The 18,517-nt window shown below is 41.4% G+C and overlaps 1 protein-coding gene across 3 annotated transcripts in view; it reads right to left on the reverse strand.

The window, feature by feature from the left end:
- RNF13 (ring finger protein 13) overlaps positions 1-18,517 on the reverse strand; it is a 1,555,558-nt gene that overhangs the window by 356,464 nt on the left and 1,180,577 nt on the right. Inside the window, exon 9 of one of the 3 annotated variants that reach the window (XM_044070604.1) lies at positions 10,748-11,059. The exons of the other annotated variants lie outside the window; for them this stretch is intronic. Within the exon in view, the coding sequence (XP_043926539.1) occupies positions 10,902-11,059 (158 nt within the window). The 3' untranslated portion in view covers positions 10,748-10,901. Of the gene's footprint in view, positions 1-10,747; positions 11,060-18,517 lie in introns of those variants that run through there. 3 annotated transcript variants of the gene reach the window in all.

Below are 18,517 nucleotides of genomic sequence, written 5' to 3' on the forward strand. Positions count from 1 at the left end.
TAAAAGTATTTAATAATAAATAATAAAAGCACAAGACAAAAATCACAGGAACTTTAAAACAATATTGTAGAATAGTCTGACATAAATATAGAAAACAGCTACACTAATCTGGCTAAATTCCTATCTAACTCTAAGAGAAACTATGTCCTAAATAACTTTACTTACAAGGCAAAGTGCTGCTGAGTTGTTGTCAGCGTCAGACAAAATCCAAAATGCTCAATCTTTCTCTCTGAGAAAGTCTTAAAATGATAATACCCAGTACTGCTGACTCATTTTACATTTCATTATTTTTATCAATTTTCTTTTAGTTCCCAGGCTAACAGAAACTCAAAATTTACATTTGTTTTGTAAGCTGCACCTGGCCATGAAACCACAGCAATAAAAGACACTTTTACATGTAAAATGTAGCAATTATCTCTGTCTTCATAACAACAGAAAGAATTTGCTAGCCCAGACATCCTGTCTCCGAGCTTGAGATCAAACACAGTTGTAATTCTTTACTTAACAGCTTTCTTCCAGCAGGGTGGACTGTGGTTACATTTTTGAAGTTCAGCATGTAACACAGCTTTCTTACATTTAGTTTTCTTTACATTTGTAAAAAAAGCCTGCGGATTATATTAACATTTACAATTACATAGAATTATCTACAAAATTCTATCTAGCTAGGCTGGGAGCCTTCACACAAGCAAGTATACCTCCTTGCCACCATCAATATCACTGCATTTCTAAACACAGTATCATTCCCCTTCAAAGCACAATTTAAAGCATGTTCAGACACTTGTTAAACATTGGAAGTAATCTCTTTCACATAGTCTTTTTGCTCAGAATGTAATGAAGCAGCAAACTCACCTAAACTATACATACACCTCTACGCAAACCTCCACATAAAACACTGGTAGTTAAACATTTTAAAGACTACTGTGCTGGACTGCACCAGATTGGTTCCCAGAGATTCTAGCCACTTGCCTAGTTTATCAGGAGAGAATGGGTTTTATGAAGACAATGCCTTTTAATTGGCAAAAGTCGCTGAGGACGCAGAAGCAGAGCTGGAACCACCACTAGGCAACCTAGGCAGTTGCCTAGGGCCAGCCAGCTTGGGAGGGTCTGCTGTATGCATTGTACTGAAGAAGCACTCACATTTAAACAGTCAGACTTTGTGCATGCTTCAAACATTGGAAGCACCAGTGTCATATGACCCTGACCTTGAGCAGTATCCTACCTTCACCAAGAATGATGCCACAATACAGAGATAAGATGATCAGCTTTAACAATTGGCTTAAACTCTGGTGTCATTCAAAGGGGATCCAATGTCTGTCTGCCTGGGATGACATGCTGGACAAGCCACGCTGCTTCGCAAAGGACGGCTTGCACCTGTCACCCCTGGGATTCCGGATATTGGCAAAGGCTCTTGCCACCCCATAGTGCCTTTTTTAGGCAAGGCTCAAATTCTAAACCTACCACCCTAGAACACAAAAAGGAAAAAAACTAAGGGTAATGCTGCTCAATGCCAGAAGTCTAAATCTCAAAATGCACGCACTCGAGGCCCTTCTCAGTATGGAGAACATCGATGTCTGTGCAGTGACAGAAACCTGGTTCAAGGCTCCTGAGAGCACCCCAGCACTATCAGGTTTTACCTCTTATCATGCGTTCCGGCCCCAAAATCCGGACAATACCAAGAAAGGAGGGTATCCATATTCATCAAAGACACCCACACCTCAAGACTGGTGGCAACGCACGATGCATCGGAGACCATCCAGGTGCAATTAACCATAGGCAAGACTGCTCTGCAAATTGTAGCATGTTACAGGCCACCCTCACAAACTCAGGAACCTCACATGGCCTTCCTGAAAACACTAGAGGGATAAATGTATCACCAAACACCATCATACTAGGTGACTTCAATTACCCTAATATAGACTGGGAACACTACTCAAGCCCAAACACCCTAGCCCAAAAGTTACTGGAATTCATAAACTCAAATGCCATGGAACAACTAGTCACCATCCCCACAAGAGGAGAAAACATACTTGATCTCATCATCACGAACATGGGAGCACAATGTTCAACACCGAAGTATACCCCTCACTGGTGAGATCAGATCACAAACTAATCTCGCTGGAGGTCCTCATCCCACCCCACCTGAAATAAAAAGACCACAGTAAAGAACTTCTCGAAAGCCGACTTCACACTTCTAAAGACTAGTGTGGTCTCCTTTAAGGCCCCGAGCGGCGGAAAACAGTACTCAAGCCGCTGAATCACTTACAAATGCCTTCTACCAGCACCTGCAGGACTGCATGGATAAGGCAATCCCAAGCAAAACAAAGACTCTTTGTACCAAAGGCAAGCGTCCAGTCTGGTGGACCCCAGCCATAAACAAACTCTACAACAAAAGGAGGAAGCTACTACAAGATAGAGCAAAATCCTTAAAAGGTAAGACACCCTTGATCACTATAAGTAAAAACTAAGAGCTCTCATAAAATCATCCAAAGCAAATTTTGAGAGAAAAATAGCTAAAGACTCAAAAGACAATCATAAGGCCTTCTTTAGCTATGTTAGAAACCTGGGAGGAACCTCCCAGATATGCTCAGAACTAGTTCAAAATGATGTGAAGATTACTGATCCTACAGACATTGCCAACATACTGGCTGACAGGTTCAGTGCAAACTTCCCCTCCCCAAAAGGAGAGATATCTATACCAAGCGATTGCAGCCCCCAAACATCTCCAACGCCCAAGTGAGAACTGCTCTCTCCAAAGCAAAAACACAGCATCCATGGGACCTGATGGTGTCCCCGGCTGTGTGCTCCACGAACTCAACGAGGAATTAAACCCACAGCTAGGACAGCTGTTTAATCATAGTCTTACCTCTGGATACGCACCCAGGAGTGGCGCACTGCAACTGTGGTCCCACTTCACAAAGGCGGTGCCTCCACCGACCCTGGAAATTACCGCCCATTAGCTTGACAAGCCTTATCTGCAAAGCCATGGAGAGGATCATAATGGACCTCATAAATAAAGACATAGGAATTTGCAGACTTTGGATCCATCCCAGTTTGGCTTTGTCAAAGGCAGATCATGCCTTCTAAACTTGGTTGACTTTTGAAACAGTCACCAAAGCCATTGATGAGGAAAGGCAGTCCATACAGCCTACCTCAATCTGGCGAAGGCCTTGATACAATACCCCACTCGGGTATCATTGAAAAACTCATCAGCTTAAATGTTAACCCATACATCACAAGATGGATTGCAAACTGGCTGAGTGACAGAACCCACAGGGTCAGAGTTGCTGGCGCCATGTCAGACTCAAAGCCTGTCACAAGTGGTGTACCACAGGGCTCAGTCCTGGGCCCACTCTTGTTTGGCATCTACTTTTCCAAGTACAAGCAAACACAGGAGGGTTATGGCTGACAAAGTTTGCAGATGACTGCAAACTGGGCCATAGTGGAAAACACATCTGACACAGATATCCTTCAGAAGGGTCTCACAGAAACGGATAACTGGTGCCAGAGCCATGGCCTAAAGTTAAATGCCAAAAATGCATAGTCATACCCTTCGGGAAAAACAAGGTTACCCCTAGCTACCAAATAGGTGGCAATCCACTGAGCATAGAAGAAGTTATCAGGGACCTGGGGACCCAGGTTGATAGTAGTCTGTCATTCGACACCCATGTAGCTAAAGTAGTTAGGAAGACCTTCTACATTGCCCACCTTATCATGAAGGGATTCTCATCTAGATCAAGGGAGGTCATAGTCTCCCTATACTCATCACTCATCAGACCAATGATTGAGTACAATGCCCCATTCGGAATGTATCTGACCCGACACTTGCAGCAGCTGGAGAGGCCACAAAAGTTCCTCACCAAAAGGATAAAGGGTCTCAAACATCTGTCCTATGCTGCCCGACTGAAAGAACTCCAGCTCTATTCAGTCGCTTACCGCTTGCTCAGAGGTGACCTTTGCCTAACATACAAGGCCATGTCAAACCCAGATTTGATGAATATGCTTCACCTCAAAAAATCTAGATCCGTCAGAGCCACAAGGGCGGGAGACTTAAACCTCGACACGGCTATTAATAGGACGCACTGGAGGGATAGATTCATCACCCAAAGACTCCCTATGCTGTGGAATAAAATCCCGGTATATGTGAGGCAGAGCACCTCGCTGGCCTTGTTCAAGAGAAATCTTGACCAATGGATGGGAGATCGCAGATATACCCCAGGGATTACCTCAGTGTCACTGCTCAACAGAGGCACAGCAAAATAATGGGTATAGTTCCCCATACTAAAGGGGTGGCGTAAGCCACAAAACTATGGGCTAGGCTTGTAAATGCCCTCGGGCAGATAGCCTAGTATGAACCTATGAACCTATGAACCTATGTAAGATTTTAAAGCATTGCGCATTGCTGCCAAACAAGTCATTCCTTTGCTCGATGAGCATACTAATATGGAGTGTGTGCGTGTGTGTTTGTGTAAGTGAAATGCCCCAGTTAGGGATGGTGTGTTGTTTAACTTGTTCAGTCTCAAAACCTGCTCCCTGATTGCAGGAGACAAGAGCCTGATTCCTCTATACCAACTACCAAACTGTCATCAGGTGTGCATTTGCAAGGACTGCTGAATTTCAGTGCATTTTCAAGGAATGTTGCGTTTCAGTGCATTTTCAAGGAATGTTGTGTTTCAGTGCATTTTCAAGGAATGTTGAGTTTCAGTGCATTTTCAAGGGATGTTGAGTTTCAAGGGAAGAGAAGTTTACTGTTGCTCATGTTAAGTCTGTTTTCAATGTGTAACTGTTTTGTTTAGCAAATAGCCATCATCAGTGTTTGTGCTATAAAATTTTAAAGCAATGTTAGTAGCACAAGTACCATACTTGCCTTTGGTGCAGAAGGCTGTGGATTCTACTCCCATAACATGTAGATAGAGGGTTAATATTGGAGTGCTCTTTAAGGGGTTGGGGATGCTGCACTCCCGAGTGTGTCCTCCTTCGGATGAGATGCCTAATATAGACCTGGTGTGGGTTGGCAACCATTCCCTATTGCAATATTATCAGCTTATCATTTTTTTTAAATGTAACTTGGGCAATTTATTTTTCAAAGGCAGCAGGCACTGAATTTGTACATGAAAGAGTGAAATGTAAAGTTGTTTGCCAGTGACAACCTCTATATTAGTTATAGTTCTCTTTAATGTAGAATTATTCTGGTGACTTTTACTTCTGCAGAGATTGTGTATATTGACTGACTTCAGTGGATTGGAATGACAGAAGTCTGGGAGGCCTTTTGTGGTTGAAATGTTCTGAAATGGGTAGCTTTGTCATTATTGGTTCATACATTTTGTTTCATTGCTTACTGGAAAAATGTTCAAAACTACAAATTTAAAACACACTCTAACAAGTGGTGCTGTATTATACAAGGAATATAATTTAATACAGTCAAGAAAGGGCGTTAAAGAACACGTGCATGTATGCATGGTCCTAAAAATGTGTATAAGGTGCCAATGGATTGAAAACAGTTCAAAGGTAAACAATGTGCCACTAGCCAGCTGCTATTTCTTTGAATGTAGGTTTCAATGCTGCTTCAATAAATGTGACTTTCAAGGGCAGAGAAGCTTACTGCTCATGATAATTCTGTTTTCACTGTGAGACTGTATTGTTTTGTTTAGGAAATGGGTATCAGTGTTTGTGCTATAAAATCTGAAATAAAAGTTTTAAATATCGCTAATCATTGTAGAAGTAAAGTTTGTACACTGACGGGTTTGTACAGTGTTTATGATAATTGGGAAGAAATAGCCTAGTAATGTGACACTGGAATGGCTGGGATGCTACAAGGAAGGGGGGGGGGCTGATCCATTATTCTGCCTAGGGTCCAATTTGACCATGATCCGGATTTGCACAGAAGCATGGTTCAGAGACAAGGGAAGGGGGCTTCTAGGCCTGGCATGGATGAGCACACCCTGAGTATCTTAAACACTTTTTAGGAAGAGGCTCATTCAGCAGAGGAGAATTGCAAGCTTTCTTGCAAAACTCTAACAACGCAGGGATCAATGAAAGGAAGGTTGCCATGTCCATGGCCTCATTTTCCAAAAGATCGTATGCCCTGGTGATCTTGAGGGCAGTTGGTGATTTCTTCCAGCTGAATACATCCCTAAATCTATCCAGTATTTGGGAAAAAGAAAACATTTATTTGGGTCTTTGATCCTGTTCATCAACTGGCAGGTCAGACTTTGACACTTCTGAAACCTTCAATTCTGGATTCCTTTCAAAATCAGAATACTTGTGCAGTTGATCAGGGGTGGGAGTGCCTGCTAGCATTACTCATAACCTGGCCTGAATAAGCGATCTAGCCATGGTCACCAGTGTAGGTGAAAACACAGTCGGAGACTGCTATCCTCTAAAGTGGTGCATCTTCTGTGCCTCTTTTTTTGCTTGAGCTACACTATTAACACTGCAAAAGAGTCTGTATCCTTGACTTCCCTTGCACCTGAACAGTTTATTTCTACTGTATCTGAACCAAGCAATGGTACAGCCCCAGAGAAGGTGAGTGGTCCGATAGCCTACCCAAAGCAACTGAGGAGTTGCAAGCTGTAGGATGAGGCATATGGGGAATCACATGTTGTAGGGTAGGGCATATTTCTACATTTACTTTTATGTGTTTTTTTTTACATGCACAAGGGGTAAATGGTGTGTGGGGGGTGTATCTGAGTCCATCAGGTCAGGGGTCAAAAAAATAGCCAAAGCAATATCAAACAATGGCTGCATGGTCAGCCAATAAAAAAACAAAAAAAAAAAAAAAAAAAAAAAAAAAAAAAATTCCACCATTATCCCTCTAAATAGGAATCAGAAGTCTATTTTTGAAGGGGTAGTATTCTGAACACTGCTTTGAATAAAATGACTGTAGCATCAGCAACATAGTTCAAAGCACAATATACCAAAATACATGCATAAAAGTCCTCCAATTTTCTGGGAAAAAAAGGAATGCTAGTTTTAGCCCTGGGTGAATAGAACAGCATAAAACAGTATTAAAAAAGAAATAATGCAAAACAATCTTATTCGAAATGTTTAAAATACAAAATGGTGTCAAAATCACAATTTAAATTAAAAATGTTTAAAATACTGTAATCCTGCTCAGTCAGCTCTAACAACCACGACCCCAAAGAAAAAAAACTAAATATTCATAAATGGCCATAAAACACATTTGAAGGGTTAAAAATTCCTAGAAACCAAAAGATTATAATAAACAATATAAGACTTATACTATGTAAGCAAGGTAAAAAAAGAATGTATATACAAATTTTTAAATCACAAAAAACAGTCAAGGCAGCAGAATTCTCTATTCAGTACTGATAGAAAAACACGGGAAGGAAATAAAAACCTCAAAGGGTTTCCTAAGATAGCTCAGCAGCTGTAGAGATCACAGAGTAAGGAGCTGTCTTCCAAGAGATTCTTTTCTTACTATTGCAACTGAAAACTTAAAGAGTCCTGTCTGTGGGTCTGTAAGGCACTCCCTGTACTGCCAGATATTTGGTCCATCACAACCACAGACAGGTAGTGGGCCTGAGTTTTGGTCAACTGCCAGAGGAGGGCTGCAGGGCACTACTACCCGAATGCCAGTAAGGCAGTGTGTTTGATGATCATCAAGAGGTGTAGAGAGTAGCATGAGTATTGAGGGAACTACCAATGAGAGGGATAAACAAAAAAATCATATGTACTACACTGCTAAAACAACCAGCATACTGTGGTGATATGATATACTTTATGGAACTCCGTTCTAGTATAATGTCTATGTTTACCAAATAAGGGGCATTACAATCAGCTCTGTGGTCTGGTTAAAGATACTTCCAGACCCAGAAGCGTCTTCCTTTAGTAGCAGTCATACAATTTGCATAGTGGTGTGGTGCAATTCCTAAGGTTGATGTTACTATGATCGAGAGTTGAGAACTCAGTTCTGATCACTAGATGTTGCCTGAGTGGCTTTTGAATGTTAACCTTGCAAGTTACTTTGGCTCTTCCAGTTTCTTCAAACATACATACAAGATTTATTAGTTCCTCGGCTACTCTTAACAAGCTGTTCCTACATACAAATTGTGGAACTTTTCATCCTGGCTGTTCCATGGACCTGGCTTTAGCTCATTGGGATTAATGAAATAAATAAAATAATATTTCAAAGCGTTATGTTGTCTACTGCAAGGAATACATTGTATGGTGTAACACCAGGTGACTCTGCACTTCTCTGATGGCTGTGGAAGCCTAGAAGCTACCTGCCCCAACAGAGTGACTACAGCTTGGTTGTAAATTCTGTAAGTACTAAGGTTTTAGTTCATTCTTCAGTGTGCAATGTCAGGTGATTAACAGTAAGCAGTACGTGTAGCATTGCAACTATTACTGCTTTTCACTTACCTGATAATGTGGGAGTAGGTCCTCACGTACAACGTACTCTGGCAGCAATTTTGGGTGGGAGTTTGACTGAAGTGGTACACCAGTCAGAATAACACAACTGCCTTTCATGTGATATGTATTAAGGAATGCCACATGGTTGTAAGAGTATGAGCAGCTCAGCAGGTAGAGACTCACCTTTCAGGTCAGAAAGATAAGACTGAGGGAGCTATCCCCACACCAGGTGCTTAGATACTTGTTCAGTTTATAACACCATAGTTCATTTCTTGAGATGCCATTCTTAGATGAGATGTTAAACGAATGTTCCATCTACTTTAGTTGCTGTCAGGTTAGGTACCTTCGAAAATCAAATGGAACTTAATAAAGAAAAAACAAAAAAAGGAGTTGAATTTCCCCAACATTACTCAGAATGATTACCACATCAGGTCTCCCTTGACAGTAGGCCAGTCCTAGTGGAATTAATTGCTGAGCTTAAGGTTCAATTTACAAATCTTTCTACGAAACAGTAGCATTAGCTTGCCTATTGCAATAGCTGCGTACAGGTCTTAAGCTCTTATTCTTTCTTGCTCCTTCTCCTTAGTGAGTGTTGTATATTTCTATTGGTTTGGGTGGAGAACAGCTATAATGGCTGCATTTCGCCAGTCTGTTTCATGTTCACTATGGAAATTTGTTTAAGTTTGTGAGCAGTGCTTTGGCTTCCTTGAAAGTGCTCTTTAAATCCTGAGATGTGTAATCCATTTGGCATCATGATCTTAGTTACCCTCATATTTTTCTGGTTACCATAAACATACACTGCAAATGAACTGACAGCTACACCCTTCCACTAGAACATAAACTCCAGATGTGTGTGTTTTTTTCCTCTGACATCCTTTTCTAAATGAAGAGCAAATAAAAACATTTTAATTCTACCTGCTACTGATTTTTCACTCTTTCTCTGCCAATCCACTCTTTTTTGTTTTGCATTCATAGTTCCACCCTTTTATTTCCATTCCTCTTAAAGTAAGTATAGTTTTGCCTCATGTATTTGTTAGCTTGTCTTCTTTTCCACTGTACATGAGAAGGCTTTTCTGATTATATCCTTTAGCTTTTCAAGATATGTTGTCTCATGACTAACCCTCAGAATCAGAATCAGAATCGGTAAACATACTGTAAGCTTCAGCTGTATACCAGATAACCATGCTCCAATAATTAAAAACTGTATCATACTTCCTGTTGCAGTACACATTTAACACAAACACCTTCTGAAAATGCATGCAGAGTAACATACCAGCTTACACATGATTAAAGACACTCAGTTTACAGATCAAAAACACCAATACAGACTAATATCTCTTAGAAGGAACACTTAGCTTAAATTGCCAAAATACTTTTGTAACATTGTTAACGCTTCCCAAAAGTATTCGATATTAGTGGTGCATTTTAGTTTATCGACTGTTTATTTAAGTCAAATCAAGATGAAGTTGGCATACCTGTTAATATTAATGTTCTTTTCTAAATACTTCTAGTTGCAAATAAGCTTTTCTACAGCTCCCTGTTAAAAATATGAGGCCTGATCTTAAGATGTTAAAAGACCTGGTTAGCTGTGATTCAAAACACAAACACCCCCCCCCCAAAAAAAAAATAACTAGTAAATTCCAAAACCCAATGCACATTTTAAAGTGTTTTTGTGGGGTATATCTCCCATTGCTGTTTACATATATTACCTTTGGGATTGTACCTAAGAGTATGGGGAACACTGCAAAGCATCCCAGACTCAAACTTAGTATTCATTCCTCTCACCTTAACCTTCAGTTCTGGTATTCCAAGGACTGAAACTGCATTCCCAAGAATTTCAGCAGGTGCTGCTTCTCTCCTCGGGCCTCTGAGGAAAATGGTATTGCACAGTCTGATTATATCCTTCTTAAAAATGTTGTGTGGAGACCCTGAAAATAGAGTTATTAGGGGAAATAAAGATGTGTGGGTGCCCTAATGTCATTTCTGTGGGAAATGAGCTTCTGCCTTCAACGTCAGAGCCAATATTTCACTACTAGATCATCCCCCAATGATCAGAGTACACCTTTTAAAACAATTAGCATCAGACTTATATGCAATGTTTTTGTTACGTTCTGTCCTTATCCACTGAAGACTTTTTAACAGCTGGAAGTACAGATTACAAATGAAGGCTTACTGGGGAGGGCTGATTGAGGAGTATAGAAAAGGTATGCATTGGAGTTTTGTTGCTTGGATCTGATCTTGGTGCTGGTGTGCTGAAGAGGAAGAGATGCGACAAGTTAGAATGCTTGGTGCTTTAATCAGACGCCATTAGAACAAGAAGTAAAGGTCTGACAACTATACATCTTTAATGGAAATAATACCAGAGAGCACTCACTATAAATACAAGGAGAGGGTTTTATGCCGGTTTCTGTATAAGGACGATCACATAGCGCCCTTAAACTGTCTGTACAGGCACAGCTGGTTTACATTACAGTCGTTCATGACTTCTTAAAGGCCTGGACCACTTGCTATGGAAGTACTTCATATACCTACACAGACACAATCCATTCCAGTAACACAGCAACATAGTTTACTGTAACTTCTTCATATTCTGGACTAAGTATATTCTTCAAATTCTGGACTAAGTGTTCTTCTTCATATGGCTGGCACTGGCAGGCTGTAACCTTGGCTTCATTGTTTGCAGTTTCTGAAGATTACAATTAAAAAGAATGCCCTGTAATTATGGTTAAGGGACAGGATAACCTTTATAATGGCAAGTAGTCTCAAACAGAAACTATAACAGTGCAAATTGCTATCAGTTTCAGCACAAGGGGAACAATTACATTTTTTGTAACGTTAAAACTTGGATTTAAACACAGACAATTTCTTAGAATCATAGAAGTGAAAGGATTTCTTAGAATTATGTGATTCTCAGAGAATGCATACAGTTTATGGGATACAGTGCTGTACAACGGTCAACAAAGTTCTTCACTTCAAACTCAGTAAACGTAAAGTTTATAGTCAAGCTTTTTGAACAGACAACCACAAACAAATATGATGGATTTTCAAATAATACGAAACAGCTGGTACCCATCTTGCAGAAAAACAATCCTGAAACATGAAATTTTGCAAAATCTTGCTCTAGCAGATAACAAAATCTCAATCTGCTATTCATTACGTTAATACTAAAGCAAACACAATATTAATAGCATTTATAAGACACTGCTTTCTTCAAGTGGATAAATATCCGTAGTTTTGAAGTGATGGGATGTTCTCACTTTACTAATTTTACTGAAACCATGGCCAGCTGGATACACCAAATATTCTGTTTTTTTCTACAATATTAATTTTTCTTTATTTAGATATAGTAGTCCAGTGAAGCCACAACAACGTAAAGAGAATAACAGAACTAAGATGGCAGCAGCAGCTGATAGCCAAAGTTTCATGACTGTCCATTTTCAGTCTAGATAAGAGGTGCTTAATTTTATTTAGATTAACTGTTTGGGTTTTATACTTCATCAGACAGAAATCCCATGAACACTGTTGACCTGCAGTGGACTGGACATTCTAAACTGGCCGTAAGCATGGGTGTGTGGTGTGGAAGGACTAGCCACCTGGTGGTGTAAATCTTGGCTCTAGATGATTGTCAGTGTTGAAGTGACATCCTGACCCCATGTGCAAAAAGGGGAAAAAAGGTTGTGGATGGATGGATGACCATTTTGAAGCTGACATAATTCTTGCTGGAAGTGTTGGTGGTCAGGACTTGTGTTGACTAAGATCACATGTCTTGACAGCAGCAAACAGAAAAAGTGCTGATTCTTATGACTGCCTAAGGAACTGCTTCAATTTGCTATGGTAGCTGACTGAACTGGGCAGAACTTCTTGCTATGCTTATTTTAGACTGCCAGAGCAGAGGATCTGTTGCTCTGTGTGGCATCAGGGCAGTCTCAGATCATTCTGGAACACTTTGAGTCTTGCTGTCATTACTGGGTTGAGTCATTATGTGTATAACTGGCGTTTATTTGAAGCACTAGTTTGCTGTAAATCTGTTGCTGGCACCCCTGCTTTATGTCACCACGTGCATTTCTCCTTCCCCAATGTCTACCCGTCTGTTTTATGAAGGGGAGGACATTTTCAGTATATAAACTGCATCGATTTTACACTGGCTGGGATTCTGCTGAGAGTGAAGTTTTGATCTTGAAAGCTATGAACTTGTAACTTTGGATTGTCTTGTTAATATGTTTTTATACTGAAAGTAGTTCACTAGCTATAGCTGTACAGTTTTGTAGCACAGCCTCTGCAGTAATCAATCTTACATTTAAAGTTACTCAAGGTCATTACTGAACTAAGTGTTACTATTTTTTTATATGTATGCCTTTGTTCATATGACACTTGTTTATCAGCATATACTTATTAGAATTTTATCAAATTCTTAAGAAATTAGCTTCATGCTAAAGTTTACTACAAGCACAGAGCTTAGGCAGGTGGCCTGCCTTAACTCATCCTAGAGAAATGCAGTCTTTTGAATTTATCCATTTTATCTGAATGGCACCAAGTCCATGCAGGAGTCTGAGTAGGGCCTAAAAAGTTTATGTGACAGGTTTCCCACATAATGATTGGGATTACTGGGACTCCGTAACATCCAGATTTTTTTTTTACTAATATTGTATGAGTGTTCAGTGAGGGGCTGAATACATCCCTGTAGACTGTTTGATGGTATCTAAATACGCTACTTGTAGCTTTTTTTTTTTCAAAAGGAGGTTAGTCATAGACCAGGTTATGGAAGTACAATGATAATATTATTCCATGAATTTAAAATTTGGACATATTTTTTGTGCCTTTTTAATGTGACTACTATAATCAAATACACAGCACTAGGTCTTTAGGAAATGCCTAGCATTATACTGACAATTACAGTTTAATGCTTTGCTTTACATTTTTGTTATTTTACCTCCAGATTCTATTTGTTTAGCTGTATGTTTTTTTTTTTAATTTCAAGATATAACATCTCCTCCTTGGGAAATCACTGGAATGTTGGTCATGCACTGATATACTTTAAATTGTCGAACTGTAATTCCATTTTCTGTGGTATTAATGACATCATCTTCAAGTGCCTACATTAGGTGCAGTGTTTCACAATTGGGGTAGTTTCTGCCATAATTGTACCATACTACATCAGTGTTGTGGGACCTGCATTATTTTTTTATTACAAAGTGGCTTGTGCTTAAAACTGTAACTTTTGATTTTTCCAGCTCTGTACAGTTTGTGCTATGTCTGTTTATATGAGCTTTTGACCCCCCCCCCCACCACCCCACCCCCAGGTCAAGAATCCCAGGACTTCTTGGTTGGAACAGGGATGCTAATAGCTCCTAGGAACAATCATGGAATAGGTGGACAGCAAGCCTTTGCCTACTACACCTTGGCAAGCCTTTGCCTACTACACCTTGGTTCCATGCAGTTCACAACCTATCTAGCATAAAGCAATACACATGGATCTCATCTACAAAAGCCCATGAAATCCCACTTGTATATACAGGCTTTCAATATTACAGGTTTTTAATTCATCTCACATACTTGTAAGTTATCAAACCACCACAGGCATTGTCTACTACTCTGGGTGCTGTAATAAGTCTGTTTTGCTGTATCATGTTTTTTTTTTTTTTAAATCATACAGTGATGATTAAAATGCATCCACTGGGGATGCACAAGCCAGTGCATTTCTTTGTGCCGGTCCCAAGCCTGGATAAATGGGGAGGGTTGCATCAGGAAGGGCATCCGGTGTAAAACCTCTGCCAAATTACTTATGCAAAGAACATTTCATATTTCGTTACCGGATCGGTCGAGGCCCGGGTTAACAACGACCGCCACCAGTACTGTTAGCCAACAGGGTGCTGGCAGAAATTGGGCTACTGTTGGCCGAAGGTGAAGAGGAGGGGGAAGGCATGCCCGAAGGCAGGAAGAGAGGAGGAAGGTTAGGAGTGTAGTCGTGAGGGTAGGAACTTTGAATGTTGGCAGGATGACTGGTGTAGGGAAAGAGCTAGCTGATACGATGGAGAGAAGGAAGGTTGATATATTGTGCGTGCAATAGACCAGATGGAAGGGAAGTAAGGCCAGGTGTATAGGAGGCGGGTTCAAATTATTCTATCATGGCGTGGATGGCAGGGGAAATGGGGTAGGGGTTATCCTAAAGGAACAGTATGCCAAGAGTGTTTTGGAGGTGAAGAGAGTGTCTGATACAGTGATGTTTATGAAGCTTGAAATTGATGGTGTAATGATGAATGTTGTTAGTGCATATGCTCCATAAGTTGGGTGTGTGATGGATGAGAAAGAAAAATTTTGGAGTGAGTTTGATGAAGTGGTGGTAAGTGTACCCAAGGGTGAGAGACTAGTGATTGGAGCGGACCTCAATGGGCATGTTGGTGAAGTGAACAGAGGGGATGGGGAAGTGATGGGTAGGTATGGTGTTAAGGAGAGGAATGCAGAAGGTCAGATGATTGTGGATTTTGTGAAAAGGATGGACATGACTGTAGTGAATACGTATTATAAGAAGAGAGAGGAGCATAGGGTGATGTACAAGAGTGGAGGAAGATGCACACAGGTGGATTATATCCTATGTAGGCGGGCCAGTCTGAAGGAGATTGGAGACTGTAAAGTGGTGACAGGGGAAAGTATAGTTAAGCAGCATAGAATGGTGGGCTGTAGGATGACGATGGTGATCAAGAAGAGGAGGAGGAGTGTGAAAGCAGTGCCAAGGATTAAATGGTGGAAGGTAAAAAAGTGTGATTGTGAGGTGGAGTTCAGGGAAGAGTTAAGGCAGGCCCTGGGAGGGAGTGAAGAGTTACCAAATAGCTGGGTAACTACAGCAAAGCTAGTAAGGGAGACTGCTAAAAAGGTGCTTGGTGTGACATCTGGACAGATGAAGGAGGACAAGGAGACCTGGTGGTGGAATGAGGAAGTACAGGAGAGTATACAGAGGAAGAGGCTGGTGAAGAAGAAGTGGGATTGTCAAAGAGATGAAGAAAGTAGACATGAGTATAAGGAGATGAGATGCATGGCAAAGAGAGAGATGGCGAAGGCTAAGGATAAGGCATATGGAGAGTTGTATGAGAGATTGGACACTAAAGAGGGAGAAAAGGACCTGTACCAATTGGCTAGACAGAGGGACAGAGCTGGGAAAGATGTGCAGCAGGTAAGGGTGATAAAGGATAATGAGGGAAACATACTCACAAGTGGGGAGTGTGTGTTGAGTAGATGGAAAGAATACTTTGAAGGGTTGATGAATGAAGAGAATGAGAGAGAGAGAAGGTTGGATGATGTGGATATAGTGAATCAGGAAGTGAAACAGATTAGCAAGGAGGAAGTAAGGACCGCTATGAAGAGGATGAAGAATGGAAAGGTTGTTGGCTCAGATGACATACCAGTGGAAGCATGGAGGTGCTTAGGTGAAATGGCAGTGGAATTTTTAACCAGATTGTTTAATGAAATTTTGGAAAGTCAGAGGATGCCTGAGGAGTGGAGAAAATGTTTTGGTACCTATCTTTAAGAATAAGGGTGACGTGCAGAGCTGCAGTAATTACACAGGGATAAAACTGATCAGTCACAGCTTGAAGTTATGGGAAAGAGTAGTGGAAGCTAGGTTAAGAAGGGAGGTGATGATTAGTGATCAGCAGTATGGTTTCATGCCAGGAAAGAGCACTACAGATGCAATATTTGCTCTGAGAGTGTTGTTGGAGAAATACAGAGAAGGTCAGAAGGAGTTGCATTGTATCTTTGTGGACTTAGAGAAAGCATATGACAGGGTGCTTACAGAGGAGTTGTGGTATTGTATGAGGAAGTCGGGAGTGGCAAAGAAGTATGTAAGAGTGGTACAGGATATGTACGAGGGTAGTGTGACATTGGTGAGGACTGCGGTGGAAGTGACAGATACGTTTAAGGTGAAGGTGGGATTATATCAAGGATCAGCTCTGAGCCCTTTCTTATTTGCAGTGGTGATGGACAGGTTGACAGATGAGATCCGACAGGAGGCCCCGTGGACTATGATGTTTGCAGATGACATAGTGATATGTAGTGAGAGTAGGGACCAGGTTGAGGAGACCATGGAGAGGTGGAGATATACTTTAGAGAGTAGAGGAATGAAGGTCAGCAGGGCTAAAACAGAATATATGTGTGTAAATGTGAGGGAAGGTAAAGGAATGGTGAGGATGCAGGGAGCAGAGTTGGTAAAGGTGGATAAGTTTAAGTACTTGGGATCAACAGTTCAGAGTAATGGTGAGTGTGGAAGAGAGGTGAAGAAGAGAGTACAGGCAGGGTGGAATGGGTGGAGAAGAGTGTCAGGAGTGATTTGTGACAGACGGGTACCAGTAAGAGTGAAAGGGAAGGTCTACAAGAGGGTAGTGAGACCAGCTATGTTATATGGGTTGGAGACGGTGGCACTGACGAAAAGGCAGGAGTCAGAGCTGGATGTGGCAGAGTTAAAGATGTTAAGATTTGCACTGGGTGTGACTAGAATGGACAGGATTAGGAATTAGTGTATTAGAGGGTCAGCTCAAGTTGGACAGTTTGGAGACAAAGCAAGAGAGGCGAGATTGCGTTGGTTTGGACATGTGCTGAGGAGGGATGCTGGGTTTATTGGGAAAAGGATGGAGTTGCCAGGTAAGAGGAAAAGAGGAAGGCCTAAGATAAGGTTTATGGATGTGGTGAGAGAAGCCATGCAGGTGGTTGGTGTGAAAGAGCATGATGCAGAGGACAGGAAGAAATGGAAACAGATGATCCGCTGTGGCAACCCCTAATGGGAACAGCCGAAAGAAGATGATGATGATGATGATGAATGATGATTAAAATGCATATTTTCACCATCAAGAACACTTCTGGATAATTAATTCATGAGTATAATCAACATAATAATAAAATAATTACCCTAAAGCTTTAAAACACACGAATGAGGAGCTGGAGGGAGAGTGGCAAGATGATGGAAGTGAGCAGCATATAGCCTGCTCATACTAGGTGAAGGGATGTAACTTGGCATACCGCTTGAGTGACACCTGCTGAGAGCTATGGGTGGTGCAGCCCACAGAGTCTGGTCTAGACAGATGTGCTGCTATGGCGTGGCCATGTAGGTCAAAGGGCAGTCATGTGGGGATGCTTGCATGCTCCTCCCTTCAAAGAGTGGCAACAAAAGTATCCCTCAGAAGTGTACAAGAGGTCACTAGGAGCTTTTGGGGGGGTGAGTGGGAGACGCTGATGTCTGTCTGGATGATGGCACCATGATCGGCTCTCCTTTCATGGAGGAATGAATGGGCCTGTGATGGCTGTCAACCATTGTAAGAAACAAATGGGCAAGACTGGTCACAGCAACACTGATGATCAGCAGGCAGAGGGGTTAAAAAATGAATGAAAAACCAACAAAGAACCAATATGTCATGCTGCCTATTAGCAGATTGTCCCCCCCATGCCCTTACATAGTAAAAGGCTAAGGCTAAGTAACTGATGTGAATGCATACATGGTAACATCTAGAGATTTTTTTTTACTTACTATAGGACCTCACCCATTGGTTTCTCTGCATACATCCAAATGGCCAGTTCACTCCAGTAATGTGAGAATTAGGCATTCCTATACTAGGTAAAAACCTTACAGCCCATTTGTTTTTGCTCGAGAGTCCGAATCAGCCTACCATTTCCATGAGAGATTCAGGTGGAAGGCAGTGGGCCAGTTTGCTGGTCATGTGGAGTGGCCTATCCTCTCTCTCTCTCTCTCTCTCTCTCTTATTGTCTTCTGAGGGGAAGCATGCCTCTGCATGCTGAGTTTCCCCTCTGCTTAACATGCAAAATTCTCTGACAGCCTGGGATCTGTAGGCTTGGTCTTCACTGGGTGTTAACTCCAAGTGCTCCCACTAGATGTCAACCATGTAACAAGACAGAATTACTTCTCCCTCATGATGTGTTGTCTGTCAGCTGCCCCTCATTACCATCCTCCCTGGCTATTTCTTACAGGCATATGAGCCACTAATCAAACTGAAGTCACCTGCAATGTAATCAGAACTTTGCTACTCAATTTCATGGAGCTGGCTGATCTCTAAGGATTCTTGACTTTTCAACAGATATGTGTGCAATAAAACAACTCATCAGAAGCCTCCTCACTCAAAGTGAGGCATGTATTTTTGAAGAG

This window comes from Protopterus annectens, chromosome 4.part1 (genome assembly GCF_019279795.1).
Source record: "Protopterus annectens isolate FY-2018-M chromosome 4.part1, PAN1.0, whole genome shotgun sequence".
NCBI classification, from domain to species: Eukaryota; Metazoa; Chordata; order Ceratodontiformes; family Protopteridae; genus Protopterus; species Protopterus annectens.